Source organism: Arabidopsis lyrata, assembly GCF_000004255.2.
Source record: "Arabidopsis lyrata subsp. lyrata unplaced genomic scaffold ARALYscaffold_3, whole genome shotgun sequence".
In the NCBI taxonomy this organism is placed as follows: domain Eukaryota; kingdom Viridiplantae; phylum Streptophyta; class Magnoliopsida; order Brassicales; family Brassicaceae; genus Arabidopsis; species Arabidopsis lyrata.
Genome location: NW_003302553.1, coordinates 14,605,419 through 14,619,651, shown reverse-complemented (window position 1 = coordinate 14,619,651; position 14,233 = coordinate 14,605,419). Strand labels below are relative to the sequence as shown.

At 33.5% G+C, this 14,233-nt stretch overlaps 1 protein-coding gene and 2 long non-coding RNA genes across 8 annotated transcripts; 2 read left to right on the top strand and 1 right to left on the bottom strand.

Annotated features, from left to right (window-relative positions):
* Positions 1 to 277: 277 nt before the first annotated feature.
* Positions 278 to 1,490, top strand: LOC110229849. The gene is made up of 2 exons (XR_002333209.1): positions 278 to 1,171; positions 1,207 to 1,490. It is a non-coding gene; the product is annotated as an uncharacterized LOC110229849 (long non-coding RNA).
* Positions 1,491 to 2,370: 880 nt separating this feature from the next.
* On the bottom strand, positions 2,371 to 3,671 carry LOC9321881. 5 transcript variants are annotated; one of them, XR_002333205.1, is made up of 4 exons: positions 3,511 to 3,671; positions 3,145 to 3,242; positions 2,912 to 3,006; positions 2,371 to 2,797 (listed from the first exon to the last, which is right to left on the bottom strand). It is a non-coding gene; the product is annotated as an uncharacterized LOC9321881 (long non-coding RNA). The 5 variants fall into 5 exon arrangements; XR_002333206.1 differs by having other exon boundaries at positions 3,145 to 3,220; positions 3,511 to 3,669; XR_002333207.1 differs by lacking the exon at positions 3,511 to 3,671 and adding an exon at positions 3,340 to 3,504.
* Positions 3,672 to 9,452: 5,781 nt separating this feature from the next.
* Positions 9,453 to 12,884, top strand: LOC9321879 (12-oxophytodienoate reductase 3). Of its 2 annotated transcripts, XM_021030889.1 has the most exons (5): positions 9,453 to 9,683; positions 9,843 to 9,931; positions 10,028 to 10,168; positions 11,714 to 11,844; positions 11,922 to 12,884. In XM_021030889.1, exons 2-5 carry the CDS (start codon positions 9,855 to 9,857, stop codon positions 12,746 to 12,748), a joined length of 1,176 nt encoding a protein of 391 aa, XP_020886548.1. In that variant the 5' UTR covers positions 9,453 to 9,683; positions 9,843 to 9,854; the 3' UTR covers positions 12,749 to 12,884. The 2 variants fall into 2 exon arrangements, with proteins under 2 accessions (XP_020886548.1, XP_020886549.1); XM_021030890.1 differs by lacking the exon at positions 9,453 to 9,683 and having other exon boundaries at positions 9,690 to 9,931.
* Positions 12,885 to 14,233: the final 1,349 nt, after the last annotated feature.

The following is a 14,233-nucleotide window of genomic DNA, read 5'->3' as shown; positions in this document are numbered from 1 at the left end:
CTGTGGAGACTTCGATTACCTACAGATATCAGATTCCTCGATTCAAAATCAAACTTTATTCTTGTGGGTCTCTTCTCCTATTGCTGAAGAAGAAGATTTGTGGGTTAGTTTAAAGTCTTAAGCTTTTTTTTGTGGGTGTGTAAGCAAAATCAAATGGAGTGGGATAGTGATTCCGATCTCAGCGGTGGAGATGAAGTGGCGGAGGATGGATGGTTCGGCGGAGGTAACAGAGCGATTCCGTTTCCGGTAGGTAGTCTTCCTGGAACAGCGTCGTGTGGTTTTGTGGTCAGCGATGCTCTTGAACCTGATAACCCTATCATTTATGTTAACACTGTTTTTGAGATTGTTACTGGTTATCGAGCTGAGGAAGTTATTGGTCGAAATTGGTGAGTTTTCTCTTCTTGACTTTTACCTTAAATTTGTGGTGATGATTTTGTTACTGTAGCGAGTCTTTGTCCGTTTTGTGGTATTGGTACGATGTAACTAAGAGAGCTTGTTGAGAGCTATTTTGACAGAAAGCTTATGGTTCTTGTTGATTATATTGGCATATTGTTAGGTATTCTTAGTTGGGAAATGTCGAAATCATAGGATTTGAAATTGGTTATAGAGGAACAAGGCTATAATGTGAGAGTTAGATGTTAGTCTTTGTGATAAGACTTGGAACTTTCGTCTTTGTGATATGTTTTCTTCTCTCATGCATTGTTGAATTAGTATTTCTGATGTGTTTTCTTCTCTCATGCATTGTTAAACTGTTAATATCTTTGCTTCATCACACAAAATGTTATTGGAAATGCGTTCTGTCATATTATATGTCTGTTGAACTTATTCTTATCCTTGTAAAAGTCTTGTGTCCTTAAGGGGGAATGGATCGAAACATGGTTCTTGTATCTAGCATGATAATCATGTATCATCCATACATGCTGCTAATGCTGGTAATATCACTTTATACCATATGTGTTAGCATCTTTTACACTTTTTGTTTGTTTGTTTGCTCTAAGCTTTGTTTGTTGCTTTTGTTTAGGTCTTGTAAATGCTTTAAACTTGATTAAGGATATCAAAGAAAAATACCCTAGGTCAATGATTCATAGGTTCTGATTTGTTTAGAAAGTATGAAATTTTTTAACGTGAATCTTTTGGTTATGAATCATATTGTATGCAATCGTTTATTTAGGTACAACTGGTATATTTAGGTACAACTACGTATAGGTACAACTGGTATATTTAGGTACAACTACGTATAGGTACAACTGGTATATTTTGGTTTTGTAGTGTTGCTCTGTCAAAGATAGAGGATAAGTGGAAGGAAGAGCTTGATCAAGAACTGGAAAGAAAGCGCACAAGTCAAGTCTGCACGTACTTGTGGATTAAGATTGCACATGACTTATGTTTTTGTATTTTGTTGTATTGTGGATTAAGAACATATGACTTCGTATTTTTGTAAACCAAAAAAATATTTAGATTATATTTATGTTCAATTGGTTTTGTAGGTACAACTAGTCTATTTAGGTACAACTATGTGTATGGATTACTTATAAGAAAGTACAAATAGATCACTTTGGTACAACTGAGACAATTAAAAATAACATTTTAAAAAACAATTTTTAATAAATTTCAAAGAAGTAAAAAAAAATATATATATATCCACGTAAGCATCATTTTGGCGGCGGGATATTATTTTTAATCCACGTAAGCATCATTTTGGCGGCGGGATATTATTTTTAAATCATCACACGTGTGGTAAATTGTTTTGTTTTAAACATAGTTGTACTAGTTGTCCAGTTGTACTCACATGTTCATAGTTGGACTTTGGCGATTTTTGCGTATTTTCAGTTGGACTTTAATAAAAATTAGTAATTTTAAGTTGGACATATGTTGTTACCCTATTAATTATCATCTAAGAAGTTTTCATAATACAATTTATACGAAATCATAATTTTCACCTATTTTGCATCAATAGAAGTGATCACCTACAAAGTGTTCCTTGTACTATAAGGAGTGTTTCATATGAAAACAATAGTATGCACTAGGAAGTTGATAAATTCAAGTTTTATTTATTTAAAATTGTTTCTTTTTTAGTTCAACATGTTTTTGGAATCCTTGTTAACTCTAATTTATCGTTTTTCTTATTTGTTGAATACACATACGGATACATTTATGGTCTTAGTTGTACCTTGTCAAAACCTAATTATACCCAGTTGAACATAGTTGTATGAATACGACAAGTACATATACTGATACATATATGGTTATAGTTATAGTTTTAGCTGTACCCAGTATATTTATGGTCTTAGTTGTACTAGTCGGTCCTAGTTGTACCAGTCGAATCTAGTTGTACCCGGTCGAACATGGTTGTACGACAAATACAAATGATTTTTAGTCATCAAATATTCTTTTAATTAATATCATTTATCTTCCACAGGGGCAATGAATTTGGTTCTATTAATCACTGTTAGTGTTGCACAATAAAACAATAAACTAAAGACACCTTGAGAATCCTTAACCACAGAAAAAACTTCTATATAAATGTGCGAACATGAAGTCTACTTAAATTATTTTCTTAATTTTAGAAGAGAAAGCAAGAGAGCATGTCAAACAACTCTAGCACTAGCAGAACCTAGATCTACTTGCATAAGAACTCAAAAAAGTCATCAAAAACACCGTCATCAAACGACGAGAGTGGAGCTATGGCAGCCAAAACCTTTGCCTTTTCTTCCAACAATTGAGCTTCGAGGTCTGAACACTTTCGCTTCACCTTCTCCAAATGAGCTTCGAGCCTTGAACACTTCAACTTCAAATCCTTCAAAACAATACCATTTTCAGTATCAGCTTTTTAATTACACCAAAGACATAAACAAGCATTTGTCTTTATGGATATAAATAACCAAAAAATGTGTAGAATCTATCAAAAAACCTGATCTTTCTTTTGTTTTGGTTCTGGACTTAAGGCTTTCTTCACAGCTGAAAACCAACTTTTACCCATTTCTTAGTTTCTTCTTTTCAACGTATCTGCAAATGCAAATCACAGAGGTATATATTGTTCAATTAAACCTAAGATTCATCTTTTAATCTGAAACCAGAGCTTTAGGGGAAACATTGATACATGAATACAAAATCAGAGCTTTAAATGGAATGTATAGAACTCACATATTAGAGAGCAACCAAAGTTTTTTTTTAAGGACAAAAAAACTCGGAGAAAAAACCAAACCTTTGAAGCCTTTCTCTGTAGATCAAAAACTCAGAATCTGAGAGAACAATAAATTCAGTTTTCAGAAATGCAATTAAAGACAAAGAAACACATAGGGATACTTGTGTAACTGACTAGTATACACGCGTACTTACACTTGGGAAGTGACAATTATTGAAACCCGGAAGAGAAATCCAAAGAATAAAAAAAAAAAAAAATTCTAAGAACGACCAAAAGAAATGCAAAAGTTAGAGTCTTTGTTAGATTGAGAAACTAAGAAATAATCTCTTAGTTTCATCAATGGCAGAGGAGAGATGAGAACAAACCAATTGCAAGGACGAGACGCCGGAGACGGTGGGCGGCGAGATCGGCGAGGTGAGCTCTGGTTTGTTGGGAGGAGAGGATGCGAGCAAATTTTTTTTTGCTTTTTCTATTTCTTTTTGATTTTAATTTTTAATAGTTAATTAAATAAAAATATTCATAAGGACAAAATGGAAATAACACATACTAGAGTGGCATACAAACTCCAAAATGGCAGGCTAGATTAATATTTCCGGTTCGGTGGCAAACAAGCCTCTGATATTTCCGGTTCCGGTCCTGATAATGGTTCCAATATTAAAGAAAAGCATGGAAAAATGACCTTTTTTAATCCCTACGATTTTCAAAGTGCACTTTTTAAGTTGAACCAACGAGTAGTACTGATTTATACCCCCATAATTGTAAATCCGGAGACTTGAACTCTCGATCTCCTCTTATTTAATCTTAGTCATAACCACTGAGCCACAAACATATGTGATACCAGAGTAATAGTTTATATATATATATATATATATATATATATATATAAAATAACAAATTTGGAATTAAATTTAATTAAACGAAGTCGTTTACAATTGGGAGAAATTATGAAATCGAAGGATTTCTTCTTCTTCGTCTTCATTCAAAACATAAAACAGAGAGTGAAGAAATTGTCGTTCGTGAAATGGATGATCAAGGATTCCTAAGATATGTCAGTGTGGAGAACATGTAGTGATGAAGATGTCAAACACTGCTAGAAACCCTGATCGATTGTTTCATGTATTTCCATTAGGAGAACTTGTAAGTGTGATATCTCAATTCTGGATATTATTGTGTTTAAGTAACTTGAAGTTTCAGATAAATGTGATAGGATAATAAGTATGACGGAAACATGTATGGTTCTAGAGATTGAAGACTTCATAGAAAAAGTAGATAACTTTGAATGAATGGTTAAATTCTTGTGAATCGGAGATTCGCACTGACAATGTCGATTTGTCATTGGTCAGCTCTCTACCACTTCGAGTGGCCTACCTTCATGGTAGAGCTCACTATCTTTAAGGTCTTTTGGCCGTTCAATCAATATTTTTTTTACTAGTCTTATATTGAGAGGTTCTAGTTATAGGATAATCAAGTGTTATCACAAACAATGAAAATAAGAACATAAAACAAGTAACTTATGAAAATTTTCTCTTCATTTATTCAATAAGACAACCGTTTCTTAAATATAGAAGAAAGATGTTCAGAAATAGTCTACCAACTAAACAAATATAAAATCTGAATGAGTTGGAGATTATTCCATTAAGAGAGGAGAACACACGATGCCATATCTCATTCAAACTTTGACCAAGTCAATCGGTTTACTCTAGTTATGATCTCATCATATTTTATTTTTGTATCTTTATATGGATGTGTTGTATTTAGTTAAGAAAATAATAACTCGTGGCTCTCTTTTTACCCATGTAAGTTCATTGATTTTTTATTGATTCTTCCTATAGGAGAGTATCTCGAATATATCAATGAAATAGTGTTTTTCACTTTTCTTGTAAAATAAAAAATAAACAACAACTAGAATATCATACTGAAAGATATATCAATGTAAAGATATATCAAAGAGAAAATTATAAGTTAAAGAGATATTCGGTAAATTTATCTTCATTGATATACATGATTCACATTATTATTTTTTTGAAATCAAACCTCAAACTTGAAGCAGAAATAATGACATTAAATAAACTCTTAAAACTAGGGATTTCACATCAACAAATCATGTTTATGCTTTGCAGAATTACAAGTTTTCCATTTTTTTGGGTTCATCTAATAGATTATATTAGATACTTAGATGTGTTGCCGAAAGGCAGATTACAAACATTTAAGAACTAAAGGAAATGAACAAACGAAGCCTACATAATTAAGAGCATGATAAGGTTTTAATTCTGTGGCAAAGGCGGGTCAGTCATCTACAGCCTCGATGATTTTCAAAATTTCAGAGCAGCCCGTTTCAAAGCGGATAGAAATGTATCTTTGGGATATAGCCATCTTCATCGCCCACGAGATGGCTTCAAGTTCAGCATAAAGTGATAATAACTGTTTATTTTTACCATTATTTATTTATTTCTAAAAGTCTGTATAACTGATTTCCTGCCTAAAATAATTCCATCAAGTAGCTGCTATATCATAAAACTAGATTTATGAATAACTATTCAACGTTGTATTTATCAAACTTGTACAGAACGGACCAATCGAGGTAATGTAAAGTATGGGCATGTGTCATCCACACTGCTCTAGCCCATTATCAGAATTGTCTCTGTCTGAGACATAGTTGGGCTAAACTGTTGCTAAGCCCATCTGTCTGATTACAAAGGAAAGAGAGGAACGTCTCAGGACGCTAAGGACGAGAGTCGTCGTCTTCTCCGAGACGATGAGAGAGAGAGAGAGAGAGAGAGAGAGAGAGAGAGAGAGAGAGAGAGAGAGAGAGAGAGAGAGAGAGAGTTCTTCTTGGGTTCTTCTTGGGATTTCATCAAATATGTTGTCAACCTATTAGACCACGTAAAATGGTAAGTTGGAAAAAAAAATCAACAGTTTAATCATCGCCCACGATTTGGGTTCAGAGAAAAAAACGTCATTATTTGTAGAATTTTTCAAAGCGGATAGAAATGTATCTTTGGGATATAGCCATCTTCATTAATAGAAACGTCATTAATGATTTATAAATAGAGTCTAGTCTCATTTCATTTGGGTTCAGAGAAAAAAACGTCATTATTTGTAGAATTTTTCAATTATCTTCCAATCATCTATTTTTATTCATTAAAAACTTTTTTTTTGTTAAATGGATCTCAACAATAACCCTTTTAACACCCAAAATTCTTCTAATCATTTTTTTAACTATCCAAATCCCAACAATTATCAGTTTCAAAATCAATATGCCAACAAACCCCAAAATCTACCAAATTTTGGTTTTCCACCACATTTCTTCATGCCTCCATATGTTCCAAACTATAATCTTTTTTTTTTTTTTGTCAACAAAAACTATAATCCATATAGTGCATCGATGATGCAATATTCAGCTCAGTCTTCTCCTTTTTTTTCTACTCCGACGGGTCATGAAAATATATCAGAATTTCTCGGATTTTCTACCCAAACGGCTCTTGGAGGCACTAGCGATGACCATGAAGCCAATCCAAATACAGAAGATTTAACCCCTCTTCGCAAAAAAAGCTCCAAAAGCTCAAAAAACTCCAAATGGACCACTGAGCAAAATTTGGTGCTCGTGAGTGGGTGGACTGATTATGATCAATCTGAGCAAGTGGATCTACTACACCGCAACCATTCTAAACCGAGGTGCTACCTGCATTTGCAAACCATGTGCGTGCTAGATCAGAGTTGCGTGATTCAAATATACATCACGAACTGCAAGCAGATCTAGTGAAACACATATGGGCAAAATTTCGGGATTAAAGAGTTTTTTAAAGTCTTTTGTGTGATTTAAAAGCTCTAATGTTTGTGAGTTGAGTTTATTGTACTAATTATGTTTTGTGTTTTATTAGTTGTGTTGTGTGTTTATCTGTGTATTGTATTAAATTTCAAAAATTTCATAATTTTATTTGTTTTATAATGATTTTTTTTGTTTTTATTATTTGCAAAAGAAAATTATTTATTTATTTATTTTTATATTATTTTAATTTATTTTTAATTGATAATTGTTATTAATATGTCATTAGAAAACAATAAAAAATGAAATTAAAATATGGTGGGGTAAGGTGTTGAATTTTATTAAACAAAACCATTGTAGATGATAAAAGTTGAATGGATGTTGAAGTATTGGAAGAGAGAGAAAATGATGTGGAGTGTTAAAAAATAAAAAATATGGTGTTGAATGTTGAAACCATTGTGGATGGCCTTATATGTTAATGTTAACATCGCTAATCAACTATCACTGTCCGTAGACCAAATGCCTATCATATTAAAAACGAATCATATTCGTATTCGTTAGTATCATATATGAGGCCCATTGTGGATCTCGGCTTTGCGGTTGGAGGTGCTTGGGTTCTGCTTGGGGATGGCTATGAATCCGGCAAGTTTTCTCCAGCGGCTTCTCATGGTCGGTTCTCCTTCACGTGTGGGTCTTTCTCTTTGAATCGGGATGTGGCTTCGTTAAGATACTTGGATTGTTCTGTTCTTCTCCCCTTGGCGGGATTCTTGCTCAGATTTAACTTCCTGGTGGTGCATCGTCGGATTTCTCTCAGATATGCTTACGTCGTTGCGGTGGTCGCAACTGCTCGGTTTCGCCTTGTGGTGGAGCTCGTTGGTTAGTCCATGCGGCGCAATCCGAGGCTGGTTTTCTGTGGTGGTTGATGGAGTGGTCCTTCTCACCGCTGAGTCTTTTTTGCTCTCGGCTCTTTGTGTGGGTCGTTTGTGATCTTCATAGGTTTATTAGAGTTTTTGGCTTCTTGGTTCCTCTCCGGTGTGGCTTTTGGGCCTTGATTGGCTCATTCTGGTTAGGTCCTCCTTGGTAGTGGACCTCCGGTGCTTTATGCATTGGATGGGGTGAGATTTTGTCTATGGTGTTGTCGTTTGTTTTCTTCGCTTGGATACAGCTTGGATTGCAAAGCGTTTCGCTTCAGTGAGTGCTCGAGTTGAACAGAGGAGGCGGTTTCGTCTAGTTGGCTTTATCAATCCTATATAGGAGAAAGTTTATGTAGCTTCTTGCTCAGGAATGGTGGCGAGAGGCGGCTTCTCTGGCTATCCGTAAACGCTCTCGTGCCACCGGGTGCGGTTAAGCCTCTTTAACGATTTTGTTTTTGCGTTAGTCTTCGAAGAACCTATAGACAATCTCTTCTTGGATGTTTGAGGACGTGCCTCATGAAAGGTTTTGATGTAGGAACAAGGGGGCTTGCTCTTACAAAGGATAATGGATGGTGAATCTATAGCTGGCCGTACGGCGCTCTCTATGGACTCAAGTGGATTGATGGATCGAAGTTCGCCACACAAAGTTGTGGAATGACTTTGTGATAAGAACACGAATCAATATCTATGTGAATCGCACACAAAGACAGAGATTCAAGTTGTTTTCTAAAGGAATCACACACGATAGAAACGACAAGAAAACAAAGCCTAAGCTTAGAGGTGAGAAAACTCTCTCTTTTATATTCCAAATATTCTATCTATTTACAATGGATGGGAAAATGAGCTTATATAGGCTCAATTTACAAATCATCAAAATAAATGCAAAATAAATCAAATTAATTACATAAATAAATCAAGAACTAATTTTTAGAGATTTTATCAATCATCATTAATGGAGATTGGTTCTTTGTATCTAGACACTTTCTTGATATATATATATTCATGAATTAATTGTCTTCTAGAAACTCCTTTGAACATTGGGCTTAATTTGCAGTGATCCATTTAATTTAAAATATTTTTCATGTAGCTTTTCACTATGTGCGTTTATTTACCAGTCATGTATTTCCAATCTTATTTATTGTTAATTTGCTAAGAAAAATATTATTTTACTTATACATATTAATCGTTTGAAAGTATTTAAAAATTAGTAAACCTAAATTATTTAAGATTTATTTTCTATAAGAATCATTGATTTGACAAAAGATATATGGATTTTAATTTTATCACATTCCCAGAAAACTTTTTGGACTATCTCATCTCTTTATTATAACTCTTTGTTATGTATTTTGTAATTAATAAATAATTTTACATTCATAAAAATATTTCAAACGTGTTTTTAATCAGAATTTTTTATTTTTTTACATTTTGATTCATAAATTTTTTTGACATTTTTGGAAAATATTTATGATATAGAGTAAAAACATGGTAAATTTTATGTAATAATTTAAATATTTGAATACATTATCATAAAATTTTAATACATAAACACAATCAACTTTTTTTTTGTAAATTTAATATATAAATTTTAAAATTTGTTGAAAATGACTTCCCCGTGAAATCAAAATGTAAAAATAAAAATATAAAATATGAAGCAAAATAGAAGGAAATATCTCACGCGGACCAAACTTTACTATAAAAAAAATTAGCACGTGAAAGTAATGGTCGGTTCAATCCAAGATGCCAAGAACGTTCCTCCTGTGGTCCATTCATCAACCAACCTTTTTTGGGTATAAAATTTAGCAAATTCCATTTCCACGACCAAACAACAACACATCCACTCCATTTTTCTAACAAAACGGTAAACTCATCACAGACTGTAGTTACTTTGTGTTTTGTCCTTTGTGTAATGAAGAAGATCCAACTACCAATCAATGTTTTGTGTTGACCGTTGATTTCTCAGATCTGACTTTATTTCTCCTTCTCCTTTTGTAATCATTTTGATCTCTTCTTCTCCCAGATCGGTGGAGACATGACGGCGGCACAAAAGAACTCTAACGAGACTCTGTTTTCTTCTTACAAGATGGGAAGATTCGATCTCTCTCATCGGTGAGTTTCAGCTGAATTAATTAAATTGATTGATGATCTCAAGTGATTGTTGTATGAGCGTTTAATCTCATACCGCGTTTGCGTTTGCGTTTTTAGAGTGGTTCTGGCGCCGATGACGCGGTGCAGGGCGTTGAACGGAGTTCCAAACGCGGCGTTGGCGGAGTATTACGCTCAACGCACCACTCCCGGCGGCTTTCTCATCTCCGAAGGCACCATGGTCTCTCCAGGATCCGCAGGGTATTCTCGTCATTTTTACTTGCTTTTTTTTTTGACCAAAAGTAAATACCCGTGTTTAAAAAATCGCTAGGCGCTAGTCGGGCGGTGAGGGTGCGCCTAGCGCCTAGCAAGAAAATCGGGGATTACACGGGGATTAATCGGGGATTAGTTTTAGGGCTATTTAATGTTTTAAAAACATATTAATCCATTATAATTAAGAAATTTATATAATATTGTTTTAAAAATTGTATTAAACACATGAAAACAAGATTTTAATTTCAAATTTATGATTTTTATACAAATTACGAACATAAGTAGGACGTTTTGAATTTTAGATTAAAAAAAAAAAAAAAAAAAAAAAAAAAAAAAAAAAAATTGGGCTATACGCCGTCTAGGCGGGCTAGGCGGCCGCCTAGGTGGTCTAGGCGACCGATTTTTAGAACAAGGGTAAATACTACGATAAGATGACGTCAACTAACTGGACTGTTAAATAAAATATTTGTTTTGTCGTTTGGAAACCAATCTGATTTTCATTAAAATATTGAATCAACTCATATTAATATTATTTTTATTTATTTTTGGTTTTATCATATTAGTATTATTGCTTAAGAAGAATAAGAAACCAATTACTATTAGAAATTTTTATTTTATTTTGGGTCTATTGTTCTATTAGTCATTTCTATTATCATTATTATTGTTCTATTAGTCTTTTCTTAATGGGTAATATTATGGAATATCCAAATAAAACACTCAAATTAAGAAAATAGCAGAGAGAAAGTTTTTTGTTGTAAAATAGCCATGGACCCACATTGTCGGATGATGTAAAATACCAAAACTATCCTTTGTTTGTTGTGAGATCAATGATGTGCAAGACAGTTTCGTGAGATTTTTCAAAATAGCATGTAACATTTAAATTTCGCATGTTATATTGAACTAAAAGACATGATTTTTCAAAAAACATAGTGAATTTTTAAGAAAAAACATTGTTACGTAGTTCTTTTTTTAAAAAAAACATTGTTATGGAAAATTTAATCTGAATAGAATCTTTTTAAAAAGAAATCACATGTAATCTTAATAAAAATCGTGTATTACTAAAAAATAATCATCTTTTTAAAGGATGATTATTCGGTTAGAAATTGTACATCTAAAATAAAAGGGATCTCGTTAAGAGATATACTGGTTTTGAATTAGAAATCTATAAAACTTAATAAATATCACTAATGATTTATGGTGACTAAAATTTTTTAGAAGTTTTTTGCTTATCTCACTTTAAAGGAAATGATTTATCATTATTTCACTAAAAAAGAAACGTGTGCATTTTGAGTTGTTTTGTCTTGTCATTATAAGGAATGTGGGTGATAGGACCCACCAATAATAGTTGAGTGGCGTGATAAGAATGGAGAGGTTTAGATCTATCAGCCACATTCAAAGAAATGGCAAAATAAAAAGAATCATGATATATATGAACAAATGCAAAGCGAATGTTTCTTTGCATCTCTTACAATAACTAACATGACTTGTAATGTTGTTGTAAGGAATGAAACTGATATAAACAAAGTTTCTCAGGTTCCCACATGTACCTGGAATCTATTCGGATGAACAAGTAGAGGCATGGAAGCAAGTTGTGGATGCAGTTCACGCTAAGGGAGGTTTCATCTTCTGTCAGTTATGGCATGTTGGACGTGCTTCTCATCCAGGTTTATATTTTCCTCATTATTCACTCGTAAATCTTTAAGGAATTGGGAAATTATAACATATTTGAGTCTTTGTGTAGTGTATCAACCTAATGGAGGGTCGCCAATATCTTCAACGAACATACCCATCTCAGAAAAAAGGTGGCGAGTTTTGTTGCCCGATGGGTCCTACGCAAAGTACCCGAAACCCCGGGCTTTAGAAGCTTCCGAGATACCTCGAGTGGTGGAAGATTATTGCCGCTCTGCTTTGAATGCTATCCGAGCTGGTTTCGATGGGATTGAGATCCATGGGGCGCACGGTTACCTCATTGATCAGTTTTTGAAAGACGGGATCAATGATCGTACTGATGAATACGGAGGCTCCATTGCAAACCGTTGTAGATTCTTGAAACAAGTAGTGGAAGGTGTAGTTTCAGCCATAGGAGCTAGTAAAGTTGGTGTGAGAGTATCTCCAGCGATAGACCACTTGGACGCAACTGATTCTGACCCATTATCCCTCGGGCTAGCCGTGGTTGATTTGCTCAATAAGTTACAAGATGTTAATGGCTCAAAGCTCTCTTACCTTCACGTTACACAGCCTCGTTACCACGCCTACGGGCAAACAGAGTCTGGAAGGCAAGGCAGTGATGAGGAAGAAGCTAAGCTAATGAGAAGCTTGAGAATGGCTTACAATGGAACCTTTATGTCTAGTGGAGGATTCAATAAGGATCTTGGCATGCAAGCTATTCAACAAGGTGATGCGGATTTGGTTTCGTATGGCAGGCTTTTTATTGCAAACCCGGATTTGGTTTCGCGATTCAAGATTGATGCAAAGTTGAATAAATATAATCGGAAGACGTTTTACAGTCAAGATCCAGTTGTTGGCTACACGGATTATCCTTTCTTGGCTGCTTTTTCTCGCCTTTGAGTTTGATAATCGAGGAGAAGATATATTGATGTTGTATAAAGACAATATATTGATATGTTAAATGACAATGGTATTGTTATCCACTTAATAAATAGTCGTGTATCTTCTAGTTTATCTACTTAAAATCTTCATGGCATTACTCAAGGTTTTTCGTTAATGGTATAGTGATAAGACCGAAGATCAGTCTTTTTCTTAATCGAACGGAAAGTAGGGAGAGCTGACAGAGAGTTTGGGAGAGTGTAGGGTTTTTGATGAATGATGAGGAAGAAAGCTTCGTTCTAATATTTACACAAAGTTTTACTATCAATCAAGTTCTACAAGAAAAACTTAATTTAATGCCATAATGGCCCATAGCGATAGGCTTGTTTCGTATGCCCTCTTTACTTGATAGCCCCTTCGGCTCATGAAACCCTCTAATGAGCCCATATCTAGGTCGTATCATAGACTTTGACAGGGAAATATTTTGAAAAAAAAAAAAAAAAAAAACCAGCTTACATTCACTTGTAAGGAAAATATACTAAATTTAATTCAGTGTATGAATACTTTTTTTCATATCTTACATTCTATTAAAAATGATAAATTATTTGTCGAATTTAGTTACACATGTAGTACATATGATTATGATGAACGAGTAACAATTCCACTCGAAAAATATTCGGATTATTGGAGACTTTCTCAAAATATTCAGATTTCCGATTAATGATTTCACCTGAAAAAATCTACATGCCTTAAAAATTGTGAGTTCGCACAATATTACAATATTTTCTTGTGGAATGTATTTACTATATTGGCGAATGATCTTAGGCCCTGATAAATTTGGGACCCTAGCAAAAAAACATATTTTTGGGAGTTTTCTAGACAAATTTAAATAATCAAAGCAAATTTTTAAAAACTAAGAAATTTGGGGGCCTATTTCTAGAAAAAAAAAGTAAAACTTGGGGGCCTTTTTATTATAAGAAAAAACAAAAAATGGGTCCTAAGCCCATGTTTCATCTAGCTCGGCCCAAGAGATCTGTAATATTCGGATAGATCATGTTATAGAATTGTAGTTCCATTTAAGAATAGATTTTTCTCCGAGATATGCTACACGGCTTATATATAACCTTTTTTAAACGGCTTACATATCACTTTTTGTATATTTTGTTATAGAACTCATGAATAATATGACCATTGATTTTTTTTTTTTGAGATGATGGATTATAATATTAAGACGTTTAAGATCTTTTTCTTCTTCATAATTTCACAAAAACTGTGAACCAATTACAATGTTTTCGTCTGAGATTTAAATTTTATTTTGAGTTTAGTATACTTTTAATTTCTCTTAAGTAAACGTTTTTAAATAAATAAAACTCGTTTTAGGATATTGTTTTTAGAAAATAATGTTTGACTTTAAATTTTGTTTTCGGTTTACAATTTAATTAGAGTTATATAAATTATTTTTTAATATACCAGTTTTTTTTAGTTGAATTATATTATTATTACTAA

Bases quoted from the DNA above. Each gene is read 5' to 3' on its own strand.
- LOC9321879 (XM_021030889.1), top strand. From the start codon at position 9,855: ATGACGGCGGCACAAAAGAACTCTAACGAGACTCTGTTTTCTTCTTAC. The intron at 9,932-10,027 runs GTGAGTTTCAGC...TTGCGTTTTTAG, and splicing joins AGATTCGATCTCTCTCATCG to AGTGGTTCTGGCGCCGATGA. The intron at 10,169-11,713 runs GTATTCTCGTCA...AAAGTTTCTCAG, and splicing joins GTCTCTCCAGGATCCGCAGG to GTTCCCACATGTACCTGGAA.